The sequence below is a fragment of the Papio anubis genome, chromosome 5, assembly GCF_008728515.1.
Source record: "Papio anubis isolate 15944 chromosome 5, Panubis1.0, whole genome shotgun sequence".
Taxonomy (NCBI): domain Eukaryota; kingdom Metazoa; phylum Chordata; class Mammalia; order Primates; family Cercopithecidae; genus Papio; species Papio anubis.
The window spans coordinates 150,444,586-150,459,312 of NC_044980.1; the positions used below are offsets into that span (position 1 = coordinate 150,444,586).

General features: G+C 37.6%; 1 protein-coding gene across 5 annotated transcripts in view; it reads right to left on the reverse strand.

Annotated features, from left to right (window-relative positions):
* Positions 1-1,681: 1,681 nt before the first annotated feature.
* CLINT1 (clathrin interactor 1) overlaps positions 1,682-14,727 on the reverse strand; it is a 76,531-nt gene continuing 63,485 nt past the window's right edge. Inside the window, exons 9-13 of one of the 5 annotated variants that reach the window (XM_021939915.2) lie at positions 13,499-13,573; positions 10,262-10,554; positions 9,149-9,178; positions 7,909-8,059; positions 1,682-6,529 (exon numbers count right to left, since the gene is read on the reverse strand). In XM_021939915.2, coding sequence (XP_021795607.1) covers positions 6,183-6,529; positions 7,909-8,059; positions 9,149-9,178; positions 10,262-10,554; positions 13,499-13,573 — 896 coding nt within the window. In that variant the 3' untranslated portion in view covers positions 1,682-6,182. Of the gene's footprint in view, positions 6,530-7,908; positions 8,114-9,148; positions 9,179-10,261; positions 10,555-13,498; positions 13,574-14,727 lie in introns of all 5 variants that reach the window. The other 4 variants (XM_021939916.2, XM_021939914.2, XM_003900446.4 and 1 more) reach the window with 4 other exon arrangements.

Consider the following 14,727-nt stretch of genomic DNA (forward strand, 5'->3'; position numbering starts at 1 on the left):
ATTTGCTCTGTGGCCCATCTCCTGCTGTTGACCTTTAGAAAATGCAAATAGATTGCATAAACATTTCAGCACTTATTTTAAAAACATTAGTTAACAACCCTTTACTAGCTGTCTACCATGTGTGGAGCATTAACATGGCATCTGGGGACAACGTGGTTAGAGTGCAGGGATATGCAAGAAAAAGCTGACAATTTATCTGTGTGGCATGTACAATCTCTAAATTCAAAGATCTGAAATATTAATAGAGGGGAATGAGGACAGTGCAGTGACACTGAACTTGGATTCCAGGGACCTGTCCTAGGAAATGTGGCTTTCATAACTACCTTGATCTCTCAGAGTCTCAGTTTCCTTATCTGTAACAAGGAAATAATAAGTGTCTTAACTTTTTGGCTTAGAGTTATTGTGAAAATCAGGCAAGAAAAGAGTGTGAATCCGCTCTGTAAGCTGTAATGTGCAAATGCAAAGTTATCACTATTTGAAATACTCCATTTGCATATAAAAAGGTCCCTTAGATACAAACAATTCATATCTTTCACATATAAATGAACTATTAATGCATTTCGGGGTAGTGAATATATCAAATCGATATTACCAATTTTCCATTCAAGTTTCCTAAAGCCCAAGTAGAGTGATTCCTATTCTATATGACAAGTATGGCAAGGAAAGCAAAAGGGGCCTTCAGAATATTCCATTTCTGGTGGTGACAGCCCCCCTCTGGGAACTTTTGAGGAGAATAAAGTAAGTACTTACCTCAGCACACTAAATGCCAGTTACTAACATGGTCCTTGCCTATCTCCCCAATTCCACTCCTTTTATGCGGAGCTCCAGCTACACCTATGAGCTTCTCTGGTAGCTCTTTCTCCACAAGGAGTCCTCACACATGGAGTTCTCCGTGGTCGAACGACACTCTTTCTGGTTCAGCATGGCTGTCCCCTTCTCATCATTCTTCAGATCTCTGTGGAAAAGCTCCCTTCTCAGAGGGGGCATCTGGAGTGATCCCACCTAAATTAGGCCTCTGCTCCTATTCTTTTCTAACAGCACCATGACTAGCTCCTTCAGAACACCTACCACCTGTCCACACTTCCATGTTATCTTAGAGTTAGCATAATACATAACACAACTATAAAACTATAAAATCAGTAGACATGCACTGTGTACCAGAAAAAATCATCTCGAAAACTGAACAAAGATTATGATGTCACCAATTTTTCATATTCAGAATCCAAGGGGGCAAATCTCATGTGACAGGCATTTTGCTGATGACTGGTGAAAGGCAAAGCTAAATTCTTTGTACCTCAAGCAGGTCATCTTATAACCAGAAAAAAATCAAGTAAATGATATATAGTATACTAGGGAATCATCTTATCTGATAATTCTTCATAGTTGCAGTTGCCAAGCCCAGGCTAGGGACCACTGAGGGGCCCTGAGACCATTCCCAGAAGTTGCAAGTTCCCATCTTTTCCAGCCACCTACCTGAGACCAGACTTGTTTCACAAACTTCCTCCAAAATAACCTATCACAGCAGATTGAATGCAGAAACAAGAGCCCAGCTACATTCTATTATGTTGGTGCAAAAGTATCTGCAGTTTTGCCATTGAAATGCCAAAAACCACAATTACTTTTGCACCAACCTGGCATTATGTCAGGTATGAAAGAGATTCGCAATAATGTAAAACCATGCCGCTGTTCTCAGAAATTTTTATTTTGGAAAATATAGCTTATAAAGTTGCAGTTTGTTAACACGTATGGGTTATTGTGAAACCAATTAATACTTTCAAAGCTTTGCACTTTATATTTCAAATACAGTAAATACTGATAGATGCAACCCACATAAACAGCAGCTCCTTGAAGTCCTCAGTTTTTAAGGGTGTAAAGAGGGATCTGAGACCAAAATGCTCCATATACCAACTGTAAGCACTCTTACTTCATTACAAAGTAGAAAAAAGTGTGCTTGGAGCATTTAAAGACCACAACTGCAGGATGTACAGTGAAGAAAAATCAGGCCAGGTGTGGTGACTCATGTTTGTAATCCTAACACTTTGGGAGGCCAAGGCGGCAGGATCACTTGAGCTCAGGAGTTCGAGACCAGCTTGGGCAACATGGTGGGACTTTGTTCCTATTAAAAAAAATAAAGAAAAATCAAAGGGAGAGGAAAACTAGGATTTCATAGTTCGTAATTCAGTTATTTAAAATGACATTTAAAGAACAGGAAACAAAACCCACTTTTGCCCTTCGGGGCTTCAAATCCCTGGGAAGGTAAGCCTTGAATTGGCCATGTGCTGACTTGCCGCCCACAGGGGTAAGCAGCCCAGAGGAAAGGGCTGCAGTAGCTACTCATGGCTGCCCGAGAACAATGTATTAGACAAGGCTGTCATTTAACAAAGAAGGAAGACACAAGAATTATGGTCATAGGCTGGGCAGGATGGCTCACACCTGTAATCCCAGCACTTCGGGAGGCTGAGGCGGACGAATTGCTTGAGCCCATGTGTTCAAGGCCAGCCTGGGCAAAATAGGGAGACCCCGTCTCTACTAAAATTAAAAAATTAGCCAGGTGTGTGGCACACACTGGTAGTCCCAGCTACTTGGGAGGCTCATGCGTGAGGACTGCTTGCGCCCAAGAGGTTGGGGTTGCAATGAGCCATGATTGTGCCACTGCACTCCAGCCTGGGTGATAAAGCAAGACCCTGTTTCAACAACAAAAAAAGGAATTAAGGTCATAGTAAGTTAAACAAAAAATCCTTTCATGGATTTCATTTAGTCTTTTTATCTGATTGCTCATCTGGGTATTAGAAGAATAGCAAGATCCTAGTCAACAAAACTGCAAGTTGATCAATTAAAAAACTGATCTCTAAAGCTTGTAAAAGTGGAGAACATTCTGATGAGAATTGTGTGGCAAATCCTATACCAGGAGACCACTTTAATAGCTCTCTGCCTCATATCTAAACCAATGTGGCAAGAAATGACTCAAAACATTCACAGAACAATTCATTTACAATTTCCTTGACAGTTGGAAAAAAAAAAAAAGTGGAGTTAAATTCATGCAGCTAGTAAAACCCCTTAATTAGAAACCAACTTACAAGTCTCTCAGGCTTTCTTTACTATACTTTGCTTTTAGGAATAAAACAGGAATACGAACTTTTGAATCTGCTGTGTAAACTGACACGTGAAGTGTTTAGCACAGTGACTGGCACAAAGAAAGTTGTTGATATGTAAGCATTTACACAAACAAAGAATGGGAGGCAGGAAAACATGTACTGCACATATGTCAGTGCTGGTGGATCTCATCATTTATTTAATTATCCAACATTTCAAGACTTAAGTTCATTTTGGAAAAAATGAGGGCCCAGAGAGGTCTGGTAAATTATCAAGGTCACACAGATGGTGGGTGATTAAAATGAGATTCCCAGCACATGGTCTTTCCACAATGCAGTCAGTGCTGTCTTCCAGGAGAGCTGAAACACACAGCATTTACCTCAGAAATCCACTTAATATAAGGTGTGCTCCATGCTTAGTATATAGATTTAGCTGTATTTCCTAATATCTCAGCTAGGAAACTATACCACCATGCTTTATCTTCAAAATGAGACAGTGCAAAGTTCAGAAAGATGGCAAATTCTTTAATTCATCTGCCAAAAAGAAAAACTGTTTCATAAATATTTGAGGGAAAAAAAGTACAAACCCTTCCCTCCAAACGTAACTATAGGCCTCAACTCGTTAGTGAGCTAGTGATTAGGGCAATTCAAAAAAAAAAAAAAAAAAAAAAGGAAACATCTAACCAAAGTACTATTTAAAAACAGTGTATGTGGTTCTTGAAGACATCAGAGAAGTGGAGGGGAAAAAAAAACCCTAGAGGGAAGGAGACAAAAATAAATCTGGAGTGGCTGTGTAGACTCACCATACAAAAATTGCTGGAACAGTATTAACTTTCCCCTCACACCATTAGGCAGAATAAAAAGTTGATACAAGCAGAAAAACTTTGGTTGAAGAAGGAAAGGGTATAGAGGATGGGCTGAAGGAAACCCAATAGTGAAAGAAAGGAAGAGTATTTTCTTCCCAACTCCAAATGATTTAGGGGTATTTATGCCTTTCTTCAAGTATAACTTAGTAACCCCTTCGGAGACAAATCATTACACTGGACAGACAGACAGTGAAACAACCGTTGTTTTTCTCTTTCATGGGCTCTGAAAGAAAAATATTGATAAGAAACTCTTAAGTTGACGTTCAAGAAAAAAGATAACATAGGAGGGCATGATACAGGAAATGCTTTAGAGGTCAATCTGATTAGAAAAAGAATTAAAACACAAAGGTTCAGATAAACATTTACTTCGTCTAAGAATTTGCCACATATTTGAGAAAGTGAAGATACACTTCTTAAAGAAAAAATTTACTTAAGATTCTAGGTTTTAAACATCAGGGACCATATTCTACTGCTGCCACCAGAGGGTGGCTTGATTGCTCTGAAGTAACAACACTTGAAAGCTCCTATTCTTTCAAACTAAGTTAAACACATTGAATTGCTGAAAGATTAAAAACCGCAGTCAGCTAATTACACTCTCTCTCATCTCTTATTCAGCAAATGAATCACTTTTCATTACCACTTAGCTGAAGTACATGAATTTCTGCCTAATTAGAAATGTTGTAGATGGAACATTAGCAAGAATGGAGCAGGTCAGGATATCTTTGCTGCTTCATTTTTAATTCCTAACAGAAGACTCTGATAGGAAAGAATAGAGAAGTCATTAAATAATTTTAAATTATTTATAAAAATTACTTTGCCCAAATTATACAATGGTCTCAAATGTCTAACAGAATGAAAGAAAAAGCAGTTCAACATTGATTTTAATGAACATTTTAATGTTATGTATAACAGACCATTATGAATATAATGGAAATAAAGTTTTATCAATTTAATAAAAAAATTTTCAACATAACATGGGGAGGCAATAATTTGATATCTATATTATAGTATTTATTTTGAAAAATATTCCCAGCTTGAGGGTAAAACAATTAATTTTGCATTCCAAACTCTAGAATCATGATTTTCATGTGAGCTTAATGCAGAATTACAGCAGAAAAATGAAAACATTTTAATTAATTTCCTCTGTCGTTAAATCAATAAAATCTTTGACTGCTACAGGTCTCCTTTAATAATATATATTTAACTCCGCTACTGGAACCATACTGCTAATGCTGTATTATATACACTCAAAACCAAAACGAAACAAATACTGTATAAAATCTAAAAGCAAACATTTGAGTTGTAACATTTATATTTAACTTAAGGTTTTAATGGATTTTTACCTTTTCAGACACTCCCCCCAAAAAATAAATATTTTTCTCTTTTGAGTGTTCCTGACTTAAAGGATGGCTACAGGGATAAACACGGAAGGAAGCCTTGCCAAGTTAATCACTGCAAATTGTAAATAATGATAACTAAAAACAAACAGAAGTTTTTTTTCTTTTAAAGGAAACCATAGAGCAGTCCTGAAAAAAAAATTTTCCTAGTTCTGCACAGGATAATTACAGCAGAAGACGTGGGAAAAGTCCCATAGCGATCACCAATTGCTTAAAGAGGTTTCGTTACAATAAAAATTTGGATAGTATAATAGCAGTGTTGCTGGAACATTAGCAAAAGTATATACATTCCAGTTACCTTTGATTTAGCCATAATCACATATGTATGCCTTTTTTGGACAAAAATATATATTTTTATAAAAAACTGATCATCCAACTTTAATGATTTCATATATGGACTCAAGAGTGGTAGTAAAAGGAACAGACCCAATTATGACAAGGCGATCCAGGGACAGAAAAATCAAGTTCCTCAGGAAAAGAAAGTATAAAATTAGAGATTCAAACACATTTATTCAGCCCTATTCCAATCTTCCCACAAATTATGCTGTTAAATGGGCTCCTCAGTTGATAAAGGCTTTCAATGGCCTCACCACCCACTTGTGGTCTATCCTCACTGGAAAAAAAATGATTCTGACTGCCTCATCTGAAGTGCTCTTGCCTGGCCCTCTGAAATACTGGATATTTCACTTTTATAAAACAGCCTTTTTGGTTCTTTATGTAGATTTTAATTAATTGATAAAAGAAAGGGTAGTTGATTAGCATTTTCCATCCCGACATCACCTATCTCCACAGCTAAAAATTCTTCAATCTGCTTCTTTTACAATCTCTTATTTGCTAAAATTGGCGAAATTTGCAAAGGCATCTTGCTTGGGTTGCACAGTTCCAGAAGTCATGGCTATGTTGGGCATGCCCATTCCCATTGTGCCCGTCAGGCCCATCCCAGCAGCGGACATCCCTATGTTCATGTTCATGCCCATCATGCTCTGGTTCATCATTGGAGTATTTCCAAGAGGGGCCATTCCCATGGGGCCAGTCACCACATTGGGCATGCTCATAGGCATGGGTCCCCCTATCAAAGTGTTAGTTTGGGGTCGGACAGGAAGCATGTTCGATGGAGAACTGAGGTTCACGGCTCCAAAACTTTGAGTCATCACATTCATAGGCTGCTGCATATCTACCGGAAGAAAACAGAAGAACTTTACCACAATAAATTCTTAGGTTCACAGAGCACAGAACTAATAACTTCTTGAGCATCTGTACTTCTTTAGCCCCATTAAAATTCCTTTACAGTGATTTTATTAGAAGTCAATTACTCTGCACTGGTTCCTCTTGAGAAATATATTCAGTGACTATTGGCTGTGGTTCCCCAGAGATGTAGAAACAGTAAGAGTAGACTGGGGAAAAACAGCCAACTTAAAAACATTCCTACAAAACCTTCTGTTAAATCCTACTTAACAAGTTGTCAAGAACTAGTGTGTATCAAAAATCTTAAAAAAGTTTATATCCTTTGACATATTCTATTTTTAGAACATTCTATTAAAAAAATCAGAAGTATGAAGATTTATACAAAAATGTTTTAAAAATTTATATCCATTGACTTATTTTTAGAACATTCTATTAAGGAAAAAAACCGAAGTATGAAGATTTATATAAAATCTTGATTTATAATAACAAATAGCTGGAAACAACTGAAATAATTAGCAAGGGAAATCATACACTAATATGATAACTATCAAGCGCTAACAATCATTTTTCCTAAGAATATTACTCCACACAGGGAAAATGATGACTTAATGTTGAATAAGAACAGCAAGAAACAAACCAACATAGAGAGAATGATCCTAAGTATTAAAAATATGCTTAGAAAAGATGGAAAGCGGCTGGGCGTGGTGCCTCACACCTGTAATCCCAGCACTTTGGGAGGCCAAGGCAGGTGGATCACTTGAGGTCAAGAGTTCAAAACCAGCCCGGCCAACATGGTGAAACCCTGTCTCTACTAAAAATACAAAAATTAGCTGGGTGTGGTGGCACATGTCCTGTAATCCTGGCTGCTCAGAAGGCTGAGGCAAGGAATCGCTTACAGCTGGGAGGTGGACGCTGCAGTGAGCCAAGATTGCGCCACTGCACTCCAGTCTGGGCGACAGAGCAAAACTCCATCTCAAAAAAAAAGAAAAAAGAAAAGATAGAAATATGTATGAATGGTGATTACCCCTCAATGGCAGAATCAGACGATTTTTGTTTGTCCATCATATTTGCCTATATTTTTTTTTTAAAAATCTGTATAGCAAATTTTTGTTTTAGTGATCAGGTCCTCAAAACTCTCCACAATACAATAAATGTTATCAGGCCAAGAATAGAATATAAAGTAATTCAATGTGCCAGGAGGAATATCCAGTAAATATTATGTGAAAATATCTTAAGTGAACAGGCATTTGGTTAGCTGTTAGTTACAATTTATGTGATGTATTTTTATTTCATAGTTTGTAGTAGTCCTGGCATTAAGGCAAAAGACTGCAAGTACACAAAGAAGTGGGACGTCTTAAGGTAACTTACTCTGTTGCTGAATCATTGTATTCAGTGACGGCTGCTGGGGTTTGGAAGGCTGCATGCCAGGTAGTAAGTTGTCTAAGCTGATGTTTACACTGGGGTCAGACCAAGTGGAGGGCAAGGTTTTGCTGACTGATTTCTGGACCATATCTGTATTCTGATTATAGAGAGGATTAGGCTTCTGCAGCACTGTGCTAACATTTTGCAAAGGCTGGAAAATAGAAAAGTGCTCTAAAAATTAAGCATCTGTTCTATAAAAATTATCAGATGGCAATTTAATCACAACAATGCACTTCTGAAACAAAGAGAACCACAAATGTTCTATCCTAATGCCTTCAATACCCTGAATCATTAGCTTCCCAAAGAGGTTCCTCTGAAGTCCCAATCAGATTTGAGGTGGATAAAACCAACAATTTACCTACACTAACAATTATTCTCCCAACACTCAAAGTCTAGAAGCCACCATTCCTGGCAAATGCCCAGGGGAACTACCAACTTAGGTTAGTATAGCTTTAAGGAGATACACAAGTGGAAATTTATCCTTTCAAAACAGAATTCAGAGGCCAGGCGCGGTGATTTACGCCTGTAATCCCAGCACTTTGGGAGACTAAGGTGGGCGGATCACCTGAGGTCAGAAGTTCAAGACCAGCGTGGCCAACAGGATGAAACCCCATCTCTACTAAAAATACAAAATTAGCCAGGCATGGTGGCACACGCCTGTAGTCCCAGTTACTTGGGAGGCTAAGGCAGGAGAATCGCTTGAACCGAGGAGGTGGAGGTTGCAGTGAGCAGAAATCGTGCCACTGCACTCCAGCCTGGGCGACAGAGTAAGACTGTTTCAAAACAACACAACAAAACAGAGAATTCAGGATATGACATCTCACATTATACAAGGATATAAGGCAAAACCATGAAAAAGCAATTTATATTTCACATATCCTGACTGACATTTCCCTGCTCTGTGTATACTTTTACTACCTAAAGTGAGCAACACTAAATGAACTTGATGTATATGGACCAATGTAGGAGAAAGAAGAAATTCAGGAGAAAGAAGCAGAGGTTCCTAATGGTTACTGAGGATAACTGTAAAAAGGACAGAAAAAAGGAACAAGAAGAGGAAGAATAATTAAAAATGTACCAATGCAAAGAATTACGACAGTTACAATTAAGACTGCAAATAAAGTAGACTGGCTTTATGCTTAACTCATACATTAGGTCTTATTTCTGTTACACACAGAGCAGTCACCTTTCTGCTTCTTTCTTCTTTTCCTTCATCCTAATACCCCAAAGACAAGAATCTACACATTAAAATGAGTAATTAGCATCATAAACACATATTCTCAATAGTTTGAGTCAAAAATAGCAAGTTCCTGGTACCACTCAGACACATATTTTCCAAGCCTGCACTTGTTTGAATTCTAAGCTAGTACTAGGTAATTTGGATTTAACTATAAATAAAATAGTGAATTAAGAAGCTCCCATTTTAGTTTTCTTTAAGAAAATGAAAGTTGAAAGATGAGCCTATAAAACACTTACATAATGTACAGCAGGTCCAGAATTGGGAAGAACATTCACCATTTGACAGAATAATTTTCCATATTAGCACTGATTATTTACAACCAATCAGTGATATTTCTTTAGGGACATGACCAGAAATTTTACTAAACAGATACTTGCCATGAGTGAAACAATATCTCTATGTCTTTTCCTTTTTTTTTTTAAAATGAGACAGAGTCTCACTCTGTCACCCAGGCTGAAGTGCAGTGGTGCGATCTTGGCTCAATGCAAGCTCTGCCTCCCAGGTTCACGCCATTCTCCTGACTCAGCCTCCGGAGTAGCTGGGACTACAGGTGCCCGCCACCACACCTGGCTAATTTTTTGTATTCTTAGTAGAGACGGGGTTTTGCTGTGTTAGCCAGGATGGTCTTGATCTCCCGACCTCGTGATCCACCCACCTCAGCCTTCCAAAGTGCTGGGATTATAGGGGTGAACCACTGCGCCTGGCCTATTTCTTTTTCTTAAAGACAATTTAAAAAAACTATCAAACACCAATTTGTTATAAGAATAAATTTTTGCCATGTTCCTCCTCTGTACAAAGGCACCATGCTTGGCTTTACAGTGACTACAAGATGGGGGAGAAGGTCTTGCCTTCCAGAATGCAAATGACTATGCTAGGGGAAAGAGTTTAAGGTAAATGAAATGTGCAGATGCATGTATATATATATATACACACAGACACGTATTCATACACATAAAAAGGACTTGCCTATTTTTCTGTTTTACACTAATCTATTATTAGATGAGTTAGAGCATCTCAAAGATGATAAGTAACAACTTCCAAGGGAACCAGACAACTTACCTGTGATCTTGACATAGGCAAACCAAGTCCCACAGTATTAGTGCTCATCATAGAGAAATTCATACTCTGGGAAGATGTCATGGTTGCCTGGGATGAACCCATAAGATCAAACAGGTCTGAAGAATTCGAGGCAGCAGGAGGTGGGCCTAGAGCTGATTGTGAGCCACTAACGAGTTCTACCGCTGGCTGTGAGGCACTGCCAAAGAACTCGCCACTGGAAGCAACAGGGCCTGATGGGGCTTGGTTGAAGGCACTCCAGTCACCAAAGTCTCCATTCCCACTTGCTGCTGTTACTAAGACAGAAATAACTCTAAGGGTAAGAAACTTCATGAAATGCACAGAACGAATATAGCAATCTATGAACTGAAACAAATTAGAGCTGATCTGAGTCCACCCAGATTAACATCTGCAGGTACCATCTCCATCTGGACAGTATTCTTCCTCATGAATATTACACGAGAGTTAACAAGGTGGCAAAGAAAAAAAAATCCTTCCAAATATAAAGGAAAATCCATCTCTTGGCAGCTCTATAGGTGACATACTGAATTTACCACAAAAAAAATGGCCAGGCCTGGTGGCTCACGCCTGTAATCCTAGGACTTTGGGAGGCCGAGCAGGTAGATCACAAGGTCAGGAGATTGAGACCATCCTGGCTAGCGCGGTGAAACCCAGTATCTACTAAAAATACAAAAAAATTAGCTGGGAATTGTGACTCGCGCCTGTAGTCCCAGCTACTCGGGAGGCTCAGGCACGAGAATTGGTTGAACCCAGGAGGTGGAGGCTGCAGTGATTGTGCCACTGCACTCCAGCCTGGGTGACAGAGCAAGACTCCGTCTAAGAAAAAAAAAGAATTTCTCACTTATTTGGCCATACTTCTACTGACAACACAAGGGCTATAACCTTAGCACATTGCCTGCTTCAACTGGGACTGTTTATTTACAATAAAAGAGAGGAAGAAAACTCATGTAATATTAAAAAACACAACCAAGCCAGAAACAAGCAAAACCCTATCACTATACTTTGCAAGTGTAAGGTTGAATGCCTAAAATCCATACTCTTAATCGCTATAGTCTTATCAATTAACCTCTAATCAATTCTTATATTGAAAGGAACAAATAGATAAATATGAATAAATGGAATTTGAAAAAGCAAAAGGTGAAGAAAGAGCTACATAAAAACTGTCATCTGAAAGCAAATAGTAAGTATGTACCTTCCAAGTTAATTAACACCATCTCTTTGCACTCCATGTTCATTTACAACTTGGAAATACATTTTGTCTAGCCTAAAAAGTGACCAACCACTACAATATCATGTCTCATTATGCTAAATATCAAGAGAATAATAATGTGAAGTCTTTAAAAATACATTCTTCCATTACCACATTAAAATGTAAGCACCCTTGAAAGAGAAAATAATTCACTTAGAAACTCCAAGTTCTACTAACAATTTAATATAAGAATTGGACTAATATTCTTTACCTCAGGGTTTTACTAATACATGTCTTTGATCTTCTTTTTTTATTTTTTTTAAAGAGACCGCATTAAGAGTTTTACAATTAGTTCTAGATATTAAACAATTTAAACTAAGTAAGGCTGTTGGATCAATGTAAACTTTATGCTGATTTTCTATTTGTTTGATCTATAATGCAGAATATGAATGGAAACGGGGGCAAAATGTGTTGCCCCACCTGAAAACTTCATATCTGAAATGATTAATCACGGGAGGAAAAGATTTCTAGTGGGGCATGTATTGTTCAGAAATGATTAATCATTGTTGCAATGGTTTCAGCCCCCTGCATAATGGTGGTCAGGTCATATTAATCACATGCATACAGATGAAGAGATGTATCACTTAGGCAACATTAACATATTCAAATTATTTGCAAAGTAGGCAACTTTATATACATAAAAACTTTGAGAATTAGACAGGGAAGCTGTAAAATAAGGGTAATGTTTACCTTCCACTTTGGTTTGCCTTAAAGTAAGGCATCAACCCTTAGAGGGCATAATCACACTTTAAAAATGAAGCAGAAAATCACTCAACAATTCTAGTTTCTGGAAAATACTTGGAATTTACAAAAATAAGTTGTCAAAATAACCCCAAACCATTTTACAAGCTATGTATCTTTTTTCCTAACTCCTCACAAACCTAACCAGATATTACTAAATATTACTAAATATAAATTTTAATCCAGTTTAATATAACGGCAATATTTGACTTGTGATCAGTAACAACACTAGCTCAGTTAAATTACATCTTTTCTCCCTGCCTCACCTCATGTTTAAGATTCTCATAGCTAAATTTTAAAAATATTCTCTCTCAAACTTCAGACTGACCAGATTTTATAAAACAAATAACACAACCTCTTCAGTTCACAACCTTAAAAAAAATTAAAAAGACACTTAATGAATGTAGCCCCTATTTTATTAGGTTGGTGCAAGAGTAACTGCGATAATTGCACCAACCTAATACATACCTCTATAGACACTATCCTCAAAAAGAACCAAGACAAGTAACACAGTTCCTAGTTTTTAAAAGTTGAAGGTTCAGAGGCTTTCGTAAAGTTAAACAGTTACCATATGGCAGGGGTAGGTAATAAGATAAAAATATTAATTAAAAAAAGAAACAGGCCTTTCACCTCAATCCTTGATGTTTAAGTCCATATCCTGTTTGAATGCTGCTTTTTGTTTTAAAATTCTATTCTAATAAAGAATGAGAAAGTTTTGCCTGAGGTTCAACTGCTCATTATTTTAGGATATGTCAAAACGAAGTTCGGTTATTTTTCACATAAATACTTTTAACATATCTAAATTAAAAAAGGAATACATTTCAGTAAGATAGTTGGTCTGATCCCCATGTCCCTAACTTTCATTCATGAAAATCATAAGCTAAACTAAACATAAACCATGATATTCTTGCTGCTATTAAACAAAATGAGATTAGTTAGAGAGACTCACATCCTCCTTTCCCTTTCAAAAAAGCTAAACAAGAGTCACCTATGAATACGGGCAATTTTCTTTAGATGTACTGGAGTAGTCTGTGACCAAAATAATTCATTTGGCACATTTAAGGCATCTGCCCAATAAAACACCTTGTGAATAAGTTCTTTAGGAATTATGAATTATGAATACTACAAGTAGAAAAATGACAGAAAGAAGCTGACTTGGGGGGAATGGGAGTTGTTTTTAATAACCTTTTTACCACCCCAGACTTCTGGCCAATCAAATAGAATCATACCTTGGGAAGGGAAACTGCCTGATGCAGCAGCTGAGCCAAAGTCAGCAAATCCTCCGAATAAATCAGCTGATCCTCCTAGAAGTTAAGAAAAAGGTAAAACTGTTAGAACTAGAGAACAATTGTAAATAATTTCTGGAGGCATTTTAGTGCCACAAAAAGTACCTAATATTAGAGGCCCAGATGCCTCATAAAAGCTAGTCTGTTGACCTAGATTTTCATGTCACTATGTTCCCTATGAGCTACCATAGACTCTTTTCTGTTCCTCAGTCCCGTATCTAGTAAGATAAATGACACTGTATCTGTGGTTAAAATTATCTAATATTTCACGAGCATAATGTAGAAAGAATACAACTTATCCAGCCAATTATGCTCTTTATAAGAGTCTTCGATGGATTCTAAAACCTGAGTAAAATGCTGCTGGGGAATAAGATATTCACAAAACAAGTAAATAAAATGCAGGATCTTTGATTGGACCCCAAATTTTTTTCTAATTGCTATCCTGAAATGACAGAATTGAGACACTGGGGAAATCTGAATGTGGTCTGTATATTAGCATTAATACTGTTTTAATGTTAAATCCCAAGTATGATTATATCACGATCGTAAAGGAGAATGTCCTTGTAAAGAAATATAGGTTGAAGTATTTTAGGGGCAAAATGTCATGATTGCGACTTCCTCTCAAATGATACGGATGAAACAAACAGTACACAACAAACAAATAAAAAAGAACCAGAGAGAGAGATAAAGAAAATGGGGCAAATTTTCTGTACGTTTGGAATTTTTAAAAATAAAAAGTTAGAAAGATAAAGTCCACTTGTATAAAATCATTTTAGAGTCTGGTGTGGTGGCTCATGTCTGTAAATCCCAGCACTTTGGAACGATGAGGCGGGGGAATTGCTTGAGCCCAGGAGTTGAGAGATCAGCCTGGGCAATATAGTGAGACCTCGTCTCTACAAAACCTTAAAATATTAAATTGAGCATGGTGGCACGTGCTTGTAGCCCCAGCTACTCAGGAGGCTGAGGTGGGAGGATTGCTTGAGCCCAGGAGGCAGCGGCTGCAGTGAGCCGAGATTGCTGCACTCCAGACTGGGTGACACAGTGAGACACTGTCTCAAAAAAACAAAAAACAAAACAAAACAAAAAAATTATTTTAAGCAGAGAGAGGGAGAAATATCAATACAATAGTTTTGGTGGATGTTTTCCCCCCGTAGTGTTTACTCCATAAAAGA